The 17,666-nt window shown below is 34.4% G+C and overlaps 1 protein-coding gene across 1 annotated transcript; it reads left to right on the top strand.

Annotated features, from left to right (window-relative positions):
* The first annotated feature begins 1,706 nt into the window (after positions 1-1,706).
* LOC123659697 (ecto-NOX disulfide-thiol exchanger 2-like) lies at positions 1,707-15,497 on the top strand. Its single transcript, XM_045594886.1, has 10 exons — positions 1,707-1,933; positions 7,677-7,820; positions 9,618-10,237; positions 10,750-10,974; positions 11,047-11,230; positions 12,115-12,221; positions 13,016-13,138; positions 13,712-13,855; positions 14,805-14,948; positions 15,048-15,497. Exons 1-10 carry the CDS (start codon positions 1,927-1,929, stop codon positions 15,252-15,254), a joined length of 1,905 nt encoding a protein of 634 aa, XP_045450842.1. The 5' UTR covers positions 1,707-1,926; the 3' UTR covers positions 15,255-15,497.
* The last annotated feature ends 2,169 nt before the right edge of the window (positions 15,498-17,666 follow it).

The following is a 17,666-nucleotide window of genomic DNA, read 5'->3' as shown; positions in this document are numbered from 1 at the left end:
GGACATTAAAACGCGAAATGTAACTGCGATGTAACTCGTTCTTTCGTACAGTTCTTCTGTATAGCTCTATTTCTTTATACAGCTAACGAACGTCGTACGAAGGTACGAATAACATTATCTCGGACAGTCAGACAGTTGGACAATCGGAGAGTGTGATACTTGGACCTATAGACTTACAATACAAACTCGTCGGACCGCGGTAAACGTAGTTCAAGTAACATAGATTATACAGTTGATAGTACTGTTACAGTGTACGATTAGTCCGATTAGGTTCGAATAGCGATTGACGTTTGGTACTATTACATTTCGTACCCTACTAAGTAACGTAACTTATTAGTACATCGTACATGTGCTACCCAAGACTATGATATTTCCCAGAGGCATTTTATACGGGCCTCTTCTTAAACAAGCTAATTTAAACTGTATTTTATAGTTACTAAGAATCAAATATTATTGTTCTTGGAATGTAGGGGCTTCCCACGGTTATCAGTTCCGAGTGAAACACAAAATTTCAATAAAAAAGTGGAATAGGTTATAGATGCTAAGAAATAGGGCTTTCAAATCAAAGTAATGGACTCAAAACAGCTTTATGACAAAGTTAACCAACATAATAAACCGACCATAACTCGATCACAATTTAAAAATTCCTATATTTCTGTAGATTTTAATTAAAGTAATAAACATTGATTTATCTAATTTACGGTGTTTTCTTTGTTCATCTTATTGTTTTATCGTTATAATCAAGAAAACAATATTTTACTCTTTCTTTGTAACACAACAGCGAAAACATGTAATAGATTTTTAGTATTTTCTCGTTCTCTTTTGGTAGAATTTAGTAGTTTTTAACCTCCAAAAGCAGTAGATTCGTTAAATGAAATCTGGTCACACAGATTCTACTCTAGTCTCTAGTGATGAGTAACCCGTCATTTTAATTTGAGGATGAAGAAGCCCCTCATTTCAGCTATTGAGGCCTCACGAGATACCCCTCATTTGAGGCAACTTGAGGCGAGGTATCGTACGAGCACAGCCGAACTCATCCGATTGTCCGAGGAAGCGGCAAGCGTGAGTCACGCATGCCTCACGAGTAGCTAACTTATAAACGATACACTACTTTTATTTTTTATAATTATCACTTTGCTTCTTAGAATGACGCATTTTGATGCGTGCTGTTAAACGTTACATATTATTTAACACTAAACCAAATATTTATTCATAAATAATGTTTTGTTTTAAATGATTTTTCAAATTAGAGTTCCTGGGTTATTGACTTTAGCTCGGTATTTTTAGTAAAACGTGTTTTTTGGAAATCATATTTAAATACGAATTACATATTGACAAAAAATGAATAATATTTTTCAATTTTACCGAAATAATAATAAGAAATATGAACTGGTTATTTAAATAAAAAAATCGCGAGTACAATTAGAAAAAAAAGAAAAAAATAATCATATGGGGATTTGACTCCTCACCTTACTCATTCTCTAACTCGCTGTTCAATTATGAAATAAGTACTTCGACCTTATCCTCAAAGAATCGTCCTCATAGAGGTGAGATTTAATCGTCCTCGTCAAGTCCTCATGAGTCACGTCAATAATGTCAATGTGAGGACGCGTAAACGAATGAGGTGATATTGTTTGAGTAACTCTTTCAATTTTCGATCACGAGTACCTCAAATGGCACCTCATGAGTGAATAACCCATCTCTACTAGTCTCTAATCTGTGTTCTACTCTATGGTAGTATTCATCAAAACGAACGGTCAGATTTTTTTTATATATAATACCACGGACCACCATATTTTTTTTTAAATAATCCTTATTATAAAACACTCAGTGATTTTAGAGTAAAAATTGACTTTCATATTAATTAAAATACTTGCGTTCTTCTTGTGTCTATCAACTAGCTGATTGCAGTGTTTGAAGGAAGAAATGTCAGGTAATCATTTTGTTTTCGATAGTCGCAGTCAATTCTATGAAATAGGTGTTTTAATTGTATGCTAGCTTTTCACTAGACGACGCTATTCTTGTCTATTTTTTAGCCCAATGGTTTCACATACAATACACCTAGACCGTAGATGTACTCGGCCAACTCGTTGAATGTGAATATTGAAATAAATTTTATCTTTTCATTCAATATTTGCCGGGTAAATGACTATATACCTAGTAGGAAAAAATAAGGTAAGGCTTTAGATTAAGAACCGTCGAATTATCTAAGCTCAAAATTTAACCGTTTATCGGCATAATTTCTTACAAAAAATAAATAAATAACCCTAATCTATCTAACTTCAAAATGGCGGTTCTTTATCTAAAGCCTAACCAAAAATAATTAATTATAGAAGAAAAAAAAATTGTATCAAGATAAGGTAAATTTAAAGACCTAGTCCTTTAATCAAGTTCCACATTAAAGTTATTCTAAGATTAAATTGTAATAAGATTCTTAAGATTCTAATCACAAAAGTACCAAAAATTATCATCTAAATACACTTGTATCTGACATACATGCCTTAAGGTTAAACAAGTCGCTCGTCTTTCCATACAAACGTATAACAGTAACTACTACAATGTTCGACGTTGACCATTCAAAATTAAGGATAATATCAATTGATCTCGTCATTATCTATGTATGTATGTACTCAAAACCGTAAAAAAAGTGTACATTTAAAAAATACAAGCTTCTAAACTTTCGTATTTCAACACTGATTTTAGCCCAACTTTGGGCGAAAATAAATAGTATACGGAGAAAGAAAACTCTAAAATAAAGCCCATACCGATATAGTTTAGTTATTCAAAAGCGGAAATAAATTTATTTCGAAAAGATACATTTAGTAGTTTTTCTATAATAACTGTTATGCTAAAAGTCTATTCACATTTTTTTACGCGGTCGTTTTAGTTATGAATCTATGTGCCTTTCAACCTACGCGCGGGGAGTGGGAGGGAAGGCAAGCGCCGCGCCATCCGCGCGCGCGGCTTTACATTATTATTAAACAATGTCTTGTTCTGCTGCCTGTCTTATTATTACTTTGAATTCCCATTTTGAGTGAAACATACGTTGCGTTTGAATTTTGACTTTGTCTCGCTAATCGCTATTATTAGTACAGTGAAGGGAAGTGACTTGTATATTGTTTCTCTATAAAACAATCAATAATAATAATAATAATTATTATTATTATTATAAATTCTTTATTTGACCAAATACTGTAGAATTTTATAATCCACCAAACTGCGTGACAGATTATCGGCGGAATTAATGCTTGTCAATCATTGATCTATAGTTTTTAACCGACTTCCAAAAAAGGAGGAGGTTCTCAATTCGACTGTATTTTTTTATGTATTTTACATCAGAACTTTTGACCGTGTGGACCGATTTCGACATATTTTTTTTTAATCGAAAGGTGGTGTGTGTCAATTGGTCCCATTTAAATTTATTTGAGATCTAACAACTACTTTTCGAGTTATATCTAATAATGCGTTTTTACTTGATGCTTTTTTCGTCGACCTACGTTGTATTATACCGCATAACTTTCTACTGAATGTACCGATTTTGATAATTCTTTTTTTGTTGGAAAGGGAATATCCTTAGTTTGGTACCATGGTAAGGAAACCAGGATCTGATGATGGGATCCCAGAGAAACCGAGGGAAACTTTCAAAAATCCGCATAACTTTTTACTGGGTGTACTGATTTTGATAATTTTTAATTTAATCGAAAGCTGATGTTTATCATGTGGTCACATATAAATTTTATCGAGATCTGATAACTACTTTTTGAGTAATCTTTGATAACGCGTAGTTACTTGACTATTTTTTCGTCGATCTACGTTGTATTACTCGTCGATGTAATTGAAGTCGGTTTTTTTTTCGTTTGCGAGCAAACACAATTATTTACATATCAATGTTGTCAATAAGTAAAGTACCTTTTCTAGTCGTTTACTAAGTTCTTAGTAACCTGCCAGCAACATTTTACACAATAACTAAATAGGTTTAAAAGACTCGCAAATTTTTATGAATTCTGTGAACATAGCCTCGAATGCGAATCTGATATAGGTATACGCTGACAATTGGTGGTCCTTGCTAAACCGTTCACAATATTTTTAACCGACTTCCAAAAAAGGAGGAGGTTCTCAATTCGACTGTATTTTTTTTTTTTATGTCAGAACTTTTGACTGGGTGGAGCGATTTCGACAAATTTTCTTTTAATCGAAAGGTGGTGTGTGCCAATTGGTCCTATTTAAATTTATTTGAGATCTAACAACTACTTTTCGAGCTATATCTAATAATGCGTTTTTACTTGACGCTTTTTTCGTCGACCTACGTTGTATTATACCACATAACTTTCTACTGGATGTACCGATTTTGATAATTCTTTTTTTGTTGGAAAGGGGATATCCCTAGTTTGGTACCATGATAAGGAAACCAGGATCTGATGATGGGATCCCAGAGAAATCGAAGGAACTTCTTGAAAATCCGCAATAACTTTTTACTGGGTGTACCGATTTTAATAATTTTTAATTTAATCGATAGCTGATGTTTGTCATGTAGTCACATATAAATTTTATTGAGATCTGATAACTACTTTTTGAGTAATCTTTGATAACGCGTAGTTACTTGACAATTTTTTCGTCGATCTACGTTGTATTACTCGTCGATGTAATTGAAGTCGGTTTTTTTTTCGTTTGCGAGCAAACACAATTATTTTGACAAGAAATAGGCAACAGTCGCGTCGTTGTCGCGTGTCGCGGCAGTAGGTACATCAAAGGTAGACAGACGTATTTACGTAAACATGAATGCTCTTATTCATTGCAGCGGTTGATTGTTCGTGTTAGCGCGAAATTTATAAGTAGTGTGAAAAATATTTTGTGTTTTTTATTATTATTGCGTTCTACAAGGAAATGAACTAGAAAGTAATCGGAAGTTAATTATTCTAAAAACTATATTTATTAGTTATACTATTTACCTAAATGATATCTTTGGGGCACTTGGGAGCAAGAGATTTAGGGTTTTATATAAATCATCGCTTTCCCTAATACTATGAAAAAAAAACAATTTAATCGAAATTTTGTTTTTATCGTGATTTATAGAAAATGGTTTACAATTGCGGTAAATTCCCTTTCCCTTTAGTTGTACCTAATTTGTAATCCTTGTAGGATCCTGTAGGCAATGCGTACCTACCGCAGCGTACCTATGTAGCTTTAATTTATTAACTAGCTACATACATCTGACAACCTCCGTAGCGCGGTGGCTAAGTCGCCAGCTGAGGGACTCGTGAAGCCACAGGTTCGATCCCGCACGGCGCAACAAAAAAAATTTAGGCTAAAAACTTTAGATTATGGACCGTCGATTTATGGGGATTTGTGAGCATAATCTAAACTTTAACCAGTATGTATATTCCGAGTCTAGGTGTGTATGTATTTATGTATGATTATACTAGGATCACCCCTAGTTCACTAGGTACATGGTAACATAACACAAGCCTTTGCTTTTAGTTAGTGTGATTGCTTGGGGAGGTTATTCTTTATTTTAGTATAGTTAGTAGTCTCACTACTTCCGAAAATTTTGACACTTTGAGACTAAATGAAGCACAGGAATATCTTCATAATCCGCCGCAACAGTTATGTCCTTGCAATTTAAATTTGTAATATCTTCGAAAATATTCATTTAAATTACATGCTGTAAAGAGCTATATTGATCTATATTAAATGCATAGTGTATTGAAGATACTTAATGGGACAAGAATTAATGCTGTATTGCTTAAAATTGCTTCGTAAATAAGACATTATTTCTCGTAAAAAGTAAAGGATAAAAAATGGTTTATTGTGGGTTATCCCTAAGAGATAGACATATACCATCGCGGACTTTTTTGTAGATCTTTTTAAGATCTACAATACTATAGTACAATATTTTGATCCATCTCGTAGGGTTCTTCAGCCAGCGCGAGCGTTTGCAATGTAAGCGCAAAAAAATGTGTTTATTAACGACATCACATTAGAAACCTCTAAAATTATCAGTGTTTCTCTACTATATTATGCATGTATTATACATATAAACCATCCTCTTGAATCACCCTATGTAGTAAAATCGCATCAAAATCCGTCGCGTAGTTTTAAAGATCTAAGTATACATAGGGACAAACAGAGAGCGCGAAGCGACTTTGTTGTATACTGTGAAAGTGATAGCTCATATCTCAAAAATATCTTGAAAAGAAATAGGTAGGTAATTACTATACATAATCTAAAAAATGAGCCGCGCCGATGCCGACGCGCGCTTTATACCTACAATATAGGTATCTACCTACCGTTGCGCCCCAAATTATTTATTTTATGTTTTTTATTTTATTGTCATTGGTGTTCAAAAAAAAAAAAAAAAAAAAAACATCTACAGTAAGCAGTCTTGTTATGGGTTACCATGTAGCGATTTAATGCTAATAATGTGACTGGTTGTTTGATGTTTTTTGAGATTGAGATTATTTCAGTAATGTTATTATTAGGTATTGATTATTTATTTCTCTATGATAATACGTACTAATCTATTTCTTTTCATTTATTTATATTATGATATCTTTATATAAATAAAAATGAAATGCCAAAATGTATGTACACGCAATTTTTTTTTCAGTTATATACTAATAATAATAAAAAATCTACATATTAACTCCCAGATGGATCCCAGATGGGATTCCCAGACTCGGAACTCACGAGACTCATAGTGGTGGCGGTTTAGCCACCGCGCTACGGAGGTCGTCAATGAGATCGTAAACGCATTTGCTAGCTTGTCACATGTACGCGCGCGATATTTTCTCACTGCTCTTCTCGGAGTCTTTCCCGTTCGCACACTATGTCAGGTGAAATAGCATTCATTTAGGCCTCGCCTACCAACGAGTTCGCGCCGTCGACTTGTTGACCCTTAAAGTAGTTGGTTTCCGAGAAACATACAAATTCTGTATTACCACACATCCATTTCTTACATCCTGTCAGCTTTGAAGTAAATGTGTTAGATATTGTACTGGTTCTACTTCTAAGTAAAATACTGGTCACGCAGCCGTTTTCTAGATATCAATTTAAAATAGCTTTCGATTCTGCAGTTATTACTATGATAACTGTAGGATCAGAAAAGTGCATAGGCACTGTTTTTGAGTACTTATGTCAAGTTTTGATGTAGATCATTCTAAATCAGATAAACCTAATTAATTTTGTTTTAAAATTTTCTCAAATAAATTTCTAGTCACTTTGGTTATGATTAATCATAATCCTCTCTAATTCTTTACTATTTAATTTTTATAAATATTTAATGTACAATTTTTTGATCTTTTAGATAATAATACAATTCATGTTTGTAATGCGGTGTAGATTTTGATTTTTGAACTGATTAAATTTTGGAAAATTAAGCATTGTGATACAAATTTCCAGACAGACATCAAGGTTGGAGGATGTTTAGTTGTTTTTTTTTTATAGTTTAGAAATCACGAGTTCCGCAATAAATAAATTTTATCATAATTTGTATGAATTTTACAAAATTTGTATTTAAAGTTTAAAATTGTGTTTTATAGTTGATCATTGACTCTTAACCTTTTTATTTTTTAAATTAAGATTGCCCAATTAATGATCACAAATGAAGTAGGTTAAAATTGAAAATCAAATATTAATGATACATAAATGTGATTCAATAACTTTGTATTTCTATTCAGGAAGAAGAGATAGATCAAGGTCTCCTATGAGAGGAGATAATAATGGACGCAGAAGAGATAACAAAAATGCAGATCAAAGTAAAAATTCTGATAACATGCCAAATATTATGACTCCCATGATGATGCAAAACCTTTATTCCCAAGGTATAGATTTTTTTTACCGACTTCCAAAAAAGGAGGAGGTTCTCAATTCGACTGTATTTTTTTTTTATGTATGTTACATCAGAACTTTTGACCGTGTGAACCGATTTCGACAATTTTTTTTTTAATCGAAAGGTGATGTGTGTCAATTGGTCCCATTTAAATTTATTTGAGATATAACAACTACTTTTCGAGTTATATCTAATAATGCGTTTTTACTTGACGCTTTTTTCGTCGACCTACGTTGTATTATACCGCATAACTTTTTACTGGATGTACCGATTTTGATAATTCTTTTTTTTTTTGTTGGAGAGCAGATATCCCTAGTTTGGCACCATGATAAGGAAACCAGGATCTGATGATGAAATCCCAAAGAAATCGAGGGAAACTCTTGAAAATCCGCAATAACTTTTTTACTGGGATTTTAATAATTTTTAATTTAATCGAAAGCTGGTGTTTGTCATGTGGTCACATATAAATTTTATTGAGATCTGATAACTACTTTTTGAGTAATCTTTGATAACGCGTAGTTACTTGACTATTTTTTCGTCGATCTACGTTGTATTACTTGTCGATGTAATTGAAGTCGGTTTTTTTTCGTTTGCGAGCAAACAATTATTGATATTATTTTTCAAATTTATTTAATATTAGGCTAGATCAAAAAGGTTCCAGGATTATGCTAAAGACAACTCAACAGTTTTTCTATTTTATTTCTTCATATTCACTACCACAGGTCCTTGTTGTCCTTCCCCACATTGTGTGTAAGTTTTAGGAAAGAAAAAAATAGCAGTTTTAATATCTATATCTCTTTAAATATTACAAATGTGACAGTATGTGAAAATATTGAACAGGTACAGGTACAATTGACTGGAAAAGTAAGAAATTATACTGGATTATCACAAGTATAGCTAATATTTAAAAAAATATGAATCCTTGGAAACTTTTTGCCTCAACCTTGTATTTATTGGGTGTTCAACTCCTAACTTCGTCCCTTCAAATGCTCTGTTCTGGGATTCTGTATGTATAATAGATCACATTCCATGTACAAAAAAAAGTTCCTAGCCCTTTTTAAAATTATACTTTGTCTTAATACATGAGCTACTCTGGCAATGTACTTCTGCATAACCATCCAATACTATTTTGATTAGCCCTAAAAACGTTGATAAAGTGGAATTTTAATACTAACTACCGCATACAAGTAAAGAACTGCATATGAAAACGGTTTTTATTTTTAATTTTAAATTATAGCCCTGCTTACGTGCTTATGCTGCTGTGTGGCTACGGCACTAAAGAATTTAGCCACCCCCTCTCTTCCCGTGGGTGTCGTAAGAGGCGACTAAGGGATAACAAGGTTCCACAACCATCTTGGAACTTAAGAAGCCGACCGATGGCGGGATAACCATCCAACTGCTGGCTTTGAAATACACAGGCCGAAGACGGGCAGCAGCGTCTTCGGTGCGACAAAGCCAGTACTGCGGTCACCAACCCGCCTGCCCAGCGTGGTGACTATGGGCAAAACACATGAGTTCACGTTATTTTTGACGTAAACTTGTGGAGGCCTATGTCCAGCAGTGGACTGTATAGGCTGTAATGATGATTACGTGCTTATGAAAGGTATCATGTGGAACGAGTATATCAAAGTAGCTTGTCTGTTAAAATAAAGTAACATTTAAACATGGTCTAGGATTTTTTTTCACGCAGTGTGATTTATTACACCTACATTCACACAGATCAGACCATTTGAAGGAACGCAGCTAAGAGTCGAACACCTGATAAAAATTTCTACTTATTTTATTTAAGGGAACATGATGATGGGTGGTATGTTCAATATGTTGATGCCCAATGCAATGATGGGTGGAAGCATGATGCCTGCTGCGGGTATGGACATGATGCAGGGGCCGGGGATGGAAATGATAGCTCAAGCACCAATGGAGATGTCAACACTCACACCACAGTCTGTGCCTCCAGCACCTTCATCAATGGAGATGAGTATGATGGGAGGAGTCATGGTGGATCCTGCTATGATGGGAATGTTTCCCAATATGGGAAATGAAGTGACACACGAGAAGAAAGAAATAACTTTGAAACATTGCAAATTGACTCCACCAGAACTGGGAATTCAGCAGCCTCCACGGCGATCAAGGCCTCCAGGTTGTCGAACTATATTTGTAGGCGGCCTACCTGATAAGATACGAGAAACAACCGTTCGAGAGATATTTGAACGGTATGGCAGGATCCAAATTTTAAGATTGTCGAAAAAAAATTTTTGTCATATACGTTTCGACAGAGAAAATTGTGTAGATGCAGCGATGGCTATATCAGGTTACAAAATAAAGCTTTTGAGTAAGGATAAAGATGACAAGGAAGAAGACGAAGATTCTCACGCTACTAGTGGCTGGCTTCACGTTGATTATGCCTTGGTAATTTTATTTAAATGTATTCATAAATATTATTACTTATTTTTAATGGTCAAGGGATTTTTCGAAGAACATTAATCAGGCTTATAATATACATAAAATTTGCTGTTTGTTTGTTTTGCTAAAACTTGAAAATCGCTTGATTGATTTGACGAATTTTGATCTTGAAATATTTCTTGAAGTTTAGAGAGGGTTTAAACGGTGCCAAACATAAATAATAAGTATCGAAAAGTAGTAAAAACGACAATTTAATTTTCCAATACAAGATTTTCGTAGCTGTGAAACATCTGATGTCTTTTGTAAAAAAGAATTGTCACGTCACGGTAGTCAAATATTTGTTGGTCCGTTCGGAAAGTCTTTGGTCCTTATTTTTCATAAATATATAAAGGTGATTCGAAGTTCACCAAGTCATCTACTATAAAATAATTATAAGTGTAAACTAACACGGGTCACCGTGACTATATGGCCAGTCAAAATTGTTTATTGTAGTACTCAATTATTAATTTTTTTTGTAGAGTAGAGATGATCAAAATGAATATGAGAGGCGGCAACGCCAAGCTGTGCGCTTACAACAACAACAGATACAGCAATTAACAGCTCAACAAGAAGCTATAGCAAGTCGCAATATGAACTATCGCCGATCACCTTCGCCCGTCAGAATACAACCATTTTCGAATACTGCTGTTGTTCAACTTGCTGAAAAAATAAAAAGTGAAGAACATTTTGCAAACACACTTCCTGTTAGTGCTGAAACTAAAAACATTTAAATTAAATTTTTCAATTCACAACATTGATATTCATTAATTTTGCAGACATTAATTTCTTGGTTAGAAAGGGGAGAATGTTCAAAAAAGAATTCCAATCAGTTTTATTCAATGATTCAAGCGACTAATTCACACATTCGTAGGCTATTTAACGAGAAAATGCAGTCCGAGGAAGAGTTACAAGAATGCAGGGAAAGAGTGAAAACTAATATACAGAACATAATTGAGCAACGTAAGTAAGTTTTTATATTCTCTATGAAAACTCCCGTCATACATTCACCTAGGTGAATGAACAGTCGGTCACTCTAATCTCTCTTATACAAACGCATCCCATAGAATTTATTTCTATAATATTACAAACTCTGAGGTAAGACGTTGACTGCCACTGTAATACGTAAGTTTAACTTTTTGATATAATTATGGTCATTTTATATTTATTTATGATAATATTTTAAAAACTTATGCTTATTTAAAGTATTTGTTTTAAAATATTCTTTAATTATCATTAATTAATTTATTATTTAAAGAGTCAATACCTTTTCCAAGGTTTTTGATTAAAGTGTCGTATTATGGAAAGGAGTATACAGGCAAAAAACAAACTATTAAGTTTTATACCAATATATGTGTCATTGAAATAATGATAAACAAAATAATGATAAAGGATTATACAAATGGAAACAAATTTCTCTTTTTTTTTCTATTTTTAACTGAAGACAGTGTTAGTCATCAATTAACTACGAGCTCCAACCGGACATGTCGATTTCCTCTCGGTACTCAGGAATTGTGTGTAAGTTGTAATATATTGACAAATGATATCTTTTTATTCAAATTTCAATAATTAATCGATCACAGCAAAATAGAATGAAAAGAACATTGTCACAATATTACCGTAACGGGGCAACCTCCGTGACACCACACTTGTCTCGTCTCGAAGGATCGTCGGCAGTCACCAGTATCTCGACCGTACCGTGAGCTCCGTGACTAGGTAGTAACGCTCGTAATCCAATGTAAAGTCTGCTCCTTGGGGCTCACGAGGCTGGGCGGTCGCGATAGTGCCACGGTATGTTTCTCTAGGGGCCCGGTTCATGCTCTAAACATAATCTTTGTGAACATCAGTCGAACAGGTGGCGAAAGTGTTTAGCGCGGCCACCCATCAGCGAGTGTGGGACCACTTTACTAAACCGCAGCGCAAGAACATCGAAACTTGGCAGAAAATGACCCAGGTAATTGAGCCTTCGTAACAAAATTAATAGCGAAGACAAATCTACTCGTATTGTCGAATAGATTTTCGGTTTAATATTTGCCGTGTCTTCGTTTACGTGACTCAACGATGGACAACGAAGTCGAGGGCGAAAAGTATTGCTTTATATCTCCCCTTTTTAAATTACTGTAAGTTAAAGGTCAAACTACAAAGCAAGTCAACTATATCGTAGACAAAAACCAGTACAGTTGAAAAATCGAAGTTAGATTTATGTGTTCGAATCTGGGCTCGCAGCAGTTACAGGTAAATGTTGACTGTGTGGAGAAGGTATAATAAAATTTACTAGTTTTATATTTACTAGTTATACTTAATAATATTTATTCATAGTTTTAAAAACTATTGTACACTAACCAACAGATTCGTGTTATTTTATATCTGTACTACTTTAGCTAATTGCAAAACATAGGCCGTGGGCAGTGGCGTAGCGTGTGGGGTGCCGGGGGCCCATGGCTCCGGCGGCACACTATTAGGCGCGGCAAAATCATCGAGTTTTATCAATTGACAAATAAAAAAAATCCAAATGACACATAAAAATATGATAGAATTGAGAATCCTTTTTAATTTGTTTAATGAACATAATGAAAATTGTGCTTGAAATGAGTGTGTAAAATTAATTCGGTAAAAAAATTAAATGATTTATTAGGGATGGCAAATGTTCGGTGAACTCCGAGCGGCAAGAAATCACTCTACGCCATTGCACGTGGGGCTTTCTCGAAACCAAAATAAACATTGTTTCATAATGACAATTATTTTCAGGAGTTTAATACTTTAAAGGAGGAATTTAATGAAAAATTTCTTGGAGACGATACAGACTTTAATGGGTTTAATAACCGTGTAATTAATTTCGACAATAACAATGAAGAACTACAAGAACTAAAGGTAATTATTTAGGAGCTCGAGAACAAAAAAGTGTGATCACAAGATTTGTTACATTTTACAAGAGGTTAAAAATTTTAAAAAAAATACGAGTGTGCTTTATAGACCACACGACTGAAGTAAAACATTCTATCTTCACTAACTTATATCTCTCTCTCACAACTTCCGTTCGCCTCGCCTGATCATATTTTTCGTCTCTTTCTCGTCACGCATTCACCAGCTCACCCCCTAAGTCAAGCGTGCGTAAAGAAATAAAATTTATACTTAATTAATTCTTAAAGGAGCAGGAGAGTTAATGTTTAATCGTAATTTATTTGCTGGATAACTTTTATCCACAACTGGTTGAACAGGTCTTTAGTTTTATTGTTCCTTACATTTGAATATTTTCTGTAGTAGTATCAGAGATAGACTCGATATATACAAAACCTTAACAAATTGTAAACTTAACCTATACCATAATATATACATAATAAGATAGATGTGGCAAGGGATTTTATTTATGATACTTAGAAATAGTTTTTATTCGACATTATTTGGGAATAAAATAATACAATGATTCTTTTGATTTATTTTCAGCGTGAAAATGAAAGTCTTCGTTTTCAACTTGAAGCATACAAGAATGAAGTTGATGTAATAAAAGCAGACGCACAAAAAGAAATGGAAAAATTCAAAGCTCAGTTTATAGCTCGGCAAGCATTACAAGGAGCGATGGAAAAGAATGTAAGTGTTATGTAAATAATAGTTTGTGAAGACAAATGTACATAGCTTGAAATTATATTCTCACATGTTTAAAAAAATCTTGTTCTTATGAAAACCTAAAAATGCGTAGCAAAAGAGAAAGTAAGATTAAGTTCCTAGTCCTCCACTTGACTGATTTAGCCTGAAACATCATACTGCTGGGCATAGTATATAGTTATATACTTTTTCCATGTGGTAGAAAGACTGAGTTTAATCTACCACTGCTTCACTGCAGTTTGGCGGATATATTCCCTATATGTCCCCTATGAGTAACATCGTTAGCAATTGTCTATGATAACTTACGGGAACGATAGATAAACGTGCTCTCCGAGGCACGGTGTCGAGACCCACAAGGTCAGACACAGACCGGAAATCAATCAACATAAATAAAAATATTCACTCCGAGCGAAAATCGCACCCTCGACCACCGGTGTTTGGAAACCGCGTTAACACGGCACGCTCACCACTCTGGTGGTCGAGGTAGCCTATAATTGCAATGTATAATGCAAGCTGTGTGGTTACGGCATTAAGAATATAGCCACCCCCTCTCTTCCCGTGGGTGTCGCAAGAGGCGACTAAGGGATAACACAGTTCCACTACCTACCTTGGAACTTAAAAGCCGACTGATGGCGGGATAACCATCCAACTGCTGGTTTTGAAATTCACAGGTCGAAGACGGGCAGCAGCGTCTTCGATGCAACAAAGTCAGCCCTGTGGTCACCAAACCGCCTGCCCAGCGTGGTGACGATGGGCAAAACACATGAGTTCATGCCATTTTTAGCGTGAACTTGTGGAGGCCTATGTCCAACAGTGGACTGTATTAGGCTGAAGTGATTGAATGAAAAATACTGTTAATTTTTTGTATAAAAAAATTGTAATGTTGTACATTGGCTAAAAAAGTTAATAAAATAAAAATATAATGAATTCCCAGCCACCGCTGCCCGCGCCGGTAGACAAGCCGCCGCCCCCGCCTCCCCTTCCCGAAGATGTAGACTCTAAGGTTCACTTGAAAGAGGACGTCGAGTTGCAATGTGGGGAAGCGAAATTGATCGGTGTAATGTCCGCGTTTTTGCAGGTACATTTAACATAAACTATTTTATAAACTGTTATATTGAATACTGTTTATATTCTTAGATATCTGTTTATATATATATTGTTTGTATTAATATTCCAGGTTCACCCGCAAGGTGCCAGTCTTGACTATGTAGTATCATATGTTCGAGCGTTGTTTCCGACCATCTCGCAGGCGACTATACACCACGTGTTACAAAAACATGACGAAGTGTTTGCAATAACCACTAGTGGCGTGGGAGCTAATATTGAAAACCGCTGGACATTTGTTGCTTTTAATAATAACATAGTAAAATCAAAATCAGAATAATGGAAATTTCTATTTTGTATATGAATGTCTTAAAGGTGTAAGAATTTAACCATACGTCAACTTGGAAATGAGTATCGTAATTACTAGTATGATTAATAATTTGGTCAAGGAGTGTCTGACTGACAGAACCTTATGTCGGGTCAGCCGATCCGCATTAGAGTGGTGTTGTGCTAGTGGATTGGCTCTAACTTGGTCAGGAGAAGTGTCATTCCCCAATAGGGTAGCATCTATACTATCATCAATCATTTATAATTGCATTTCAATCTAAAATAAATTTAATTCATAAAAATATTTCTTGGTCCACAGTTTTTCTGGTTCAGCTTTCATTTGTCAGAAATAAAGTAAAGATAAATCTAGATTAGGGCAAATTTCAGTATTATTTAACAGGGCAGTGTGACAAGAGAGAGAGAGAGATAAACATGAAGATTTCTCACTTCTGTTTGCAACAGAGCAAACAGGATTTTTTGAAAACTAAATTTTTGAACATTTAACACTTACTACTTGAGTAAATTACCAGCATAATATGAACTAGTCTTGCCATTAACGAGGATACCATTCGTGATGAAGCTGATCGTCAACATTATATCTATTTTCAAAAAATAAATATATAATGCACATCCTTGAAAGCACAGCTTGGGTTGTTTTCAAAGGTCAATGTGTATTATTCACGGCCGGGTACTGTAATAAAGCTGTGTTCATTCATTTTGTTTGTTGAAAAATTGACTTCAATTCAAAACTACAAAGTCATGTAGCTGATAATCATTTCTGGCATCAAAAAAAGACCACCTCTTGTTTCCTATGTACGGAATGTGTATATTAGTATAAGAAAATCTTAATGTAGGTACTAAATTGATGTACTACATATGTAACACAAAATTAATTAAAATATTAGTTTTTTAAAATTGTGTTTTGATTAATAGCTGGTACTTGATACCCTTTTATGCCTTTAATGTTTTTTAAATTTGTTATTTTTATTGTGATACTTCTTCAAGTTGAAGTTAAAAAAATAAGGCTATAGTACCATCAAGTCAATTTTCAAAGGCGATATGAGATGTTATCTATATATAAAAAATAGCAGTGCCCGCGGCTTCGCCCTCGTTGAAATCAGTGTGTCACAAAGTTATCCCGGCAAACTTCCAGTGAAAATCTCATCAAAATCGGCTTAGCCGTTCCGTAAACCTTCCTCTTGAACCGAATGAAAATCCGTTCAGTAGATTTTGAGGGAATCGATCACATACACTTTTGGGGACTTTGTTTTATAATACACTAACTGTTGCCCGCGATTATGTCCGCGTGTTTATGAAGATATGCATTACTATTAACCTTTTGAACGCCATAGTCACCTATACTTGACAAGGGCTTGCGAGTCCTGCAGGCCTAGCATGCGTACAACGAGATATCTCTTGACGAGAGAGAGAGATAATGTCTACATCGAGTATTTTCTCGATTACCCTAACATGCGCACTGCGAGAGACAAAATTCTCTTCCGAAGACTTCGCCTTGTCGAGTAGAGAAAATTGTGCTGCCCTTAAAAAAAAATATACCATTTTTTTATAATGAATAATATAAACACTAACTAAATATTACTAACTAACAACAATAACTAACTAACTATTAAACTAATTTAAAAAACAAGAAATACAAGAATCTTAAAATTTCGCCTATCACTTCCAAAATTCAAAACACTTTGTACTTCGTTAGATTATGAAATTTTAATAAAGAAGGAATTTCAAATAATAAAACACTTTTTTCGGATTTTATCGCGGTTTATTGTTAACTTTTGATTCTCGACGTTTCGGATACTTTACAGCAACCATGGTCACGGGAGGACTTATTTATTTATACAGTCCTCCCGTGACCATGGTTGCTGTAAAGTATCCGAAACGTCGGGAATCAAAAGTTAACAATAAACCGCGATAAAATCCGAAAAAAGTGTTTTATTAAATGAGTAAAATTCGCGTAAACATTAGAAAACAATAAGGAATTTCAAAAATTAAACATTATCAACCATAATCACAACTGAATATCATTCTTATTTCTTATGTCGTAAAGTTGAATTTACAAGGTTATTGACCAATCGTGCCGAACCGGGATGAGCCAACGTTTGGATTCACAGTATAATTTCAAACGAGTGACACATGTTTTATTTAACAATGTTCTCGGCCTTTTGGCTAAGATAAAAAGTGTATATCAAATTTAAAAAATCTAATGTGGAAAATAAAACGGCATAAGTAAATGAATTTAGTTATATATGTAAAACAATATGCTCGTGTTGTGCTTTATATCTTGTCGCACATTAGATAATTGTAATTCTATCACGCATTGTTTTAGATTATGAAGCAACTGGGCGCAAATACGTTTTTTGTGCCATTATATGGCACACTTCACTCGACTTTTCGCGCTTCCCGCTCT

Source organism: Melitaea cinxia, chromosome 14 (assembly GCF_905220565.1).
Source record: "Melitaea cinxia chromosome 14, ilMelCinx1.1, whole genome shotgun sequence".
Taxonomy (NCBI): Eukaryota; Metazoa; Arthropoda; class Insecta; order Lepidoptera; family Nymphalidae; genus Melitaea; species Melitaea cinxia.
This window is presented reverse-complemented; position numbering and strand designations above follow the sequence as displayed.

Coding starts and splice junctions, on each gene's coding strand:
- LOC123659697 (XM_045594886.1), top strand. Junction 10,238..10,749: donor TTCACGTTGATTATGCCTTG/GTAATTTTATTT, acceptor TTTTTTTTGTAG/AGTAGAGATGATCAAAATGA. Junction 11,231..12,114: donor ACAGAACATAATTGAGCAAC/GTAAGTAAGTTT, acceptor TGTGAACATCAG/TCGAACAGGTGGCGAAAGTG.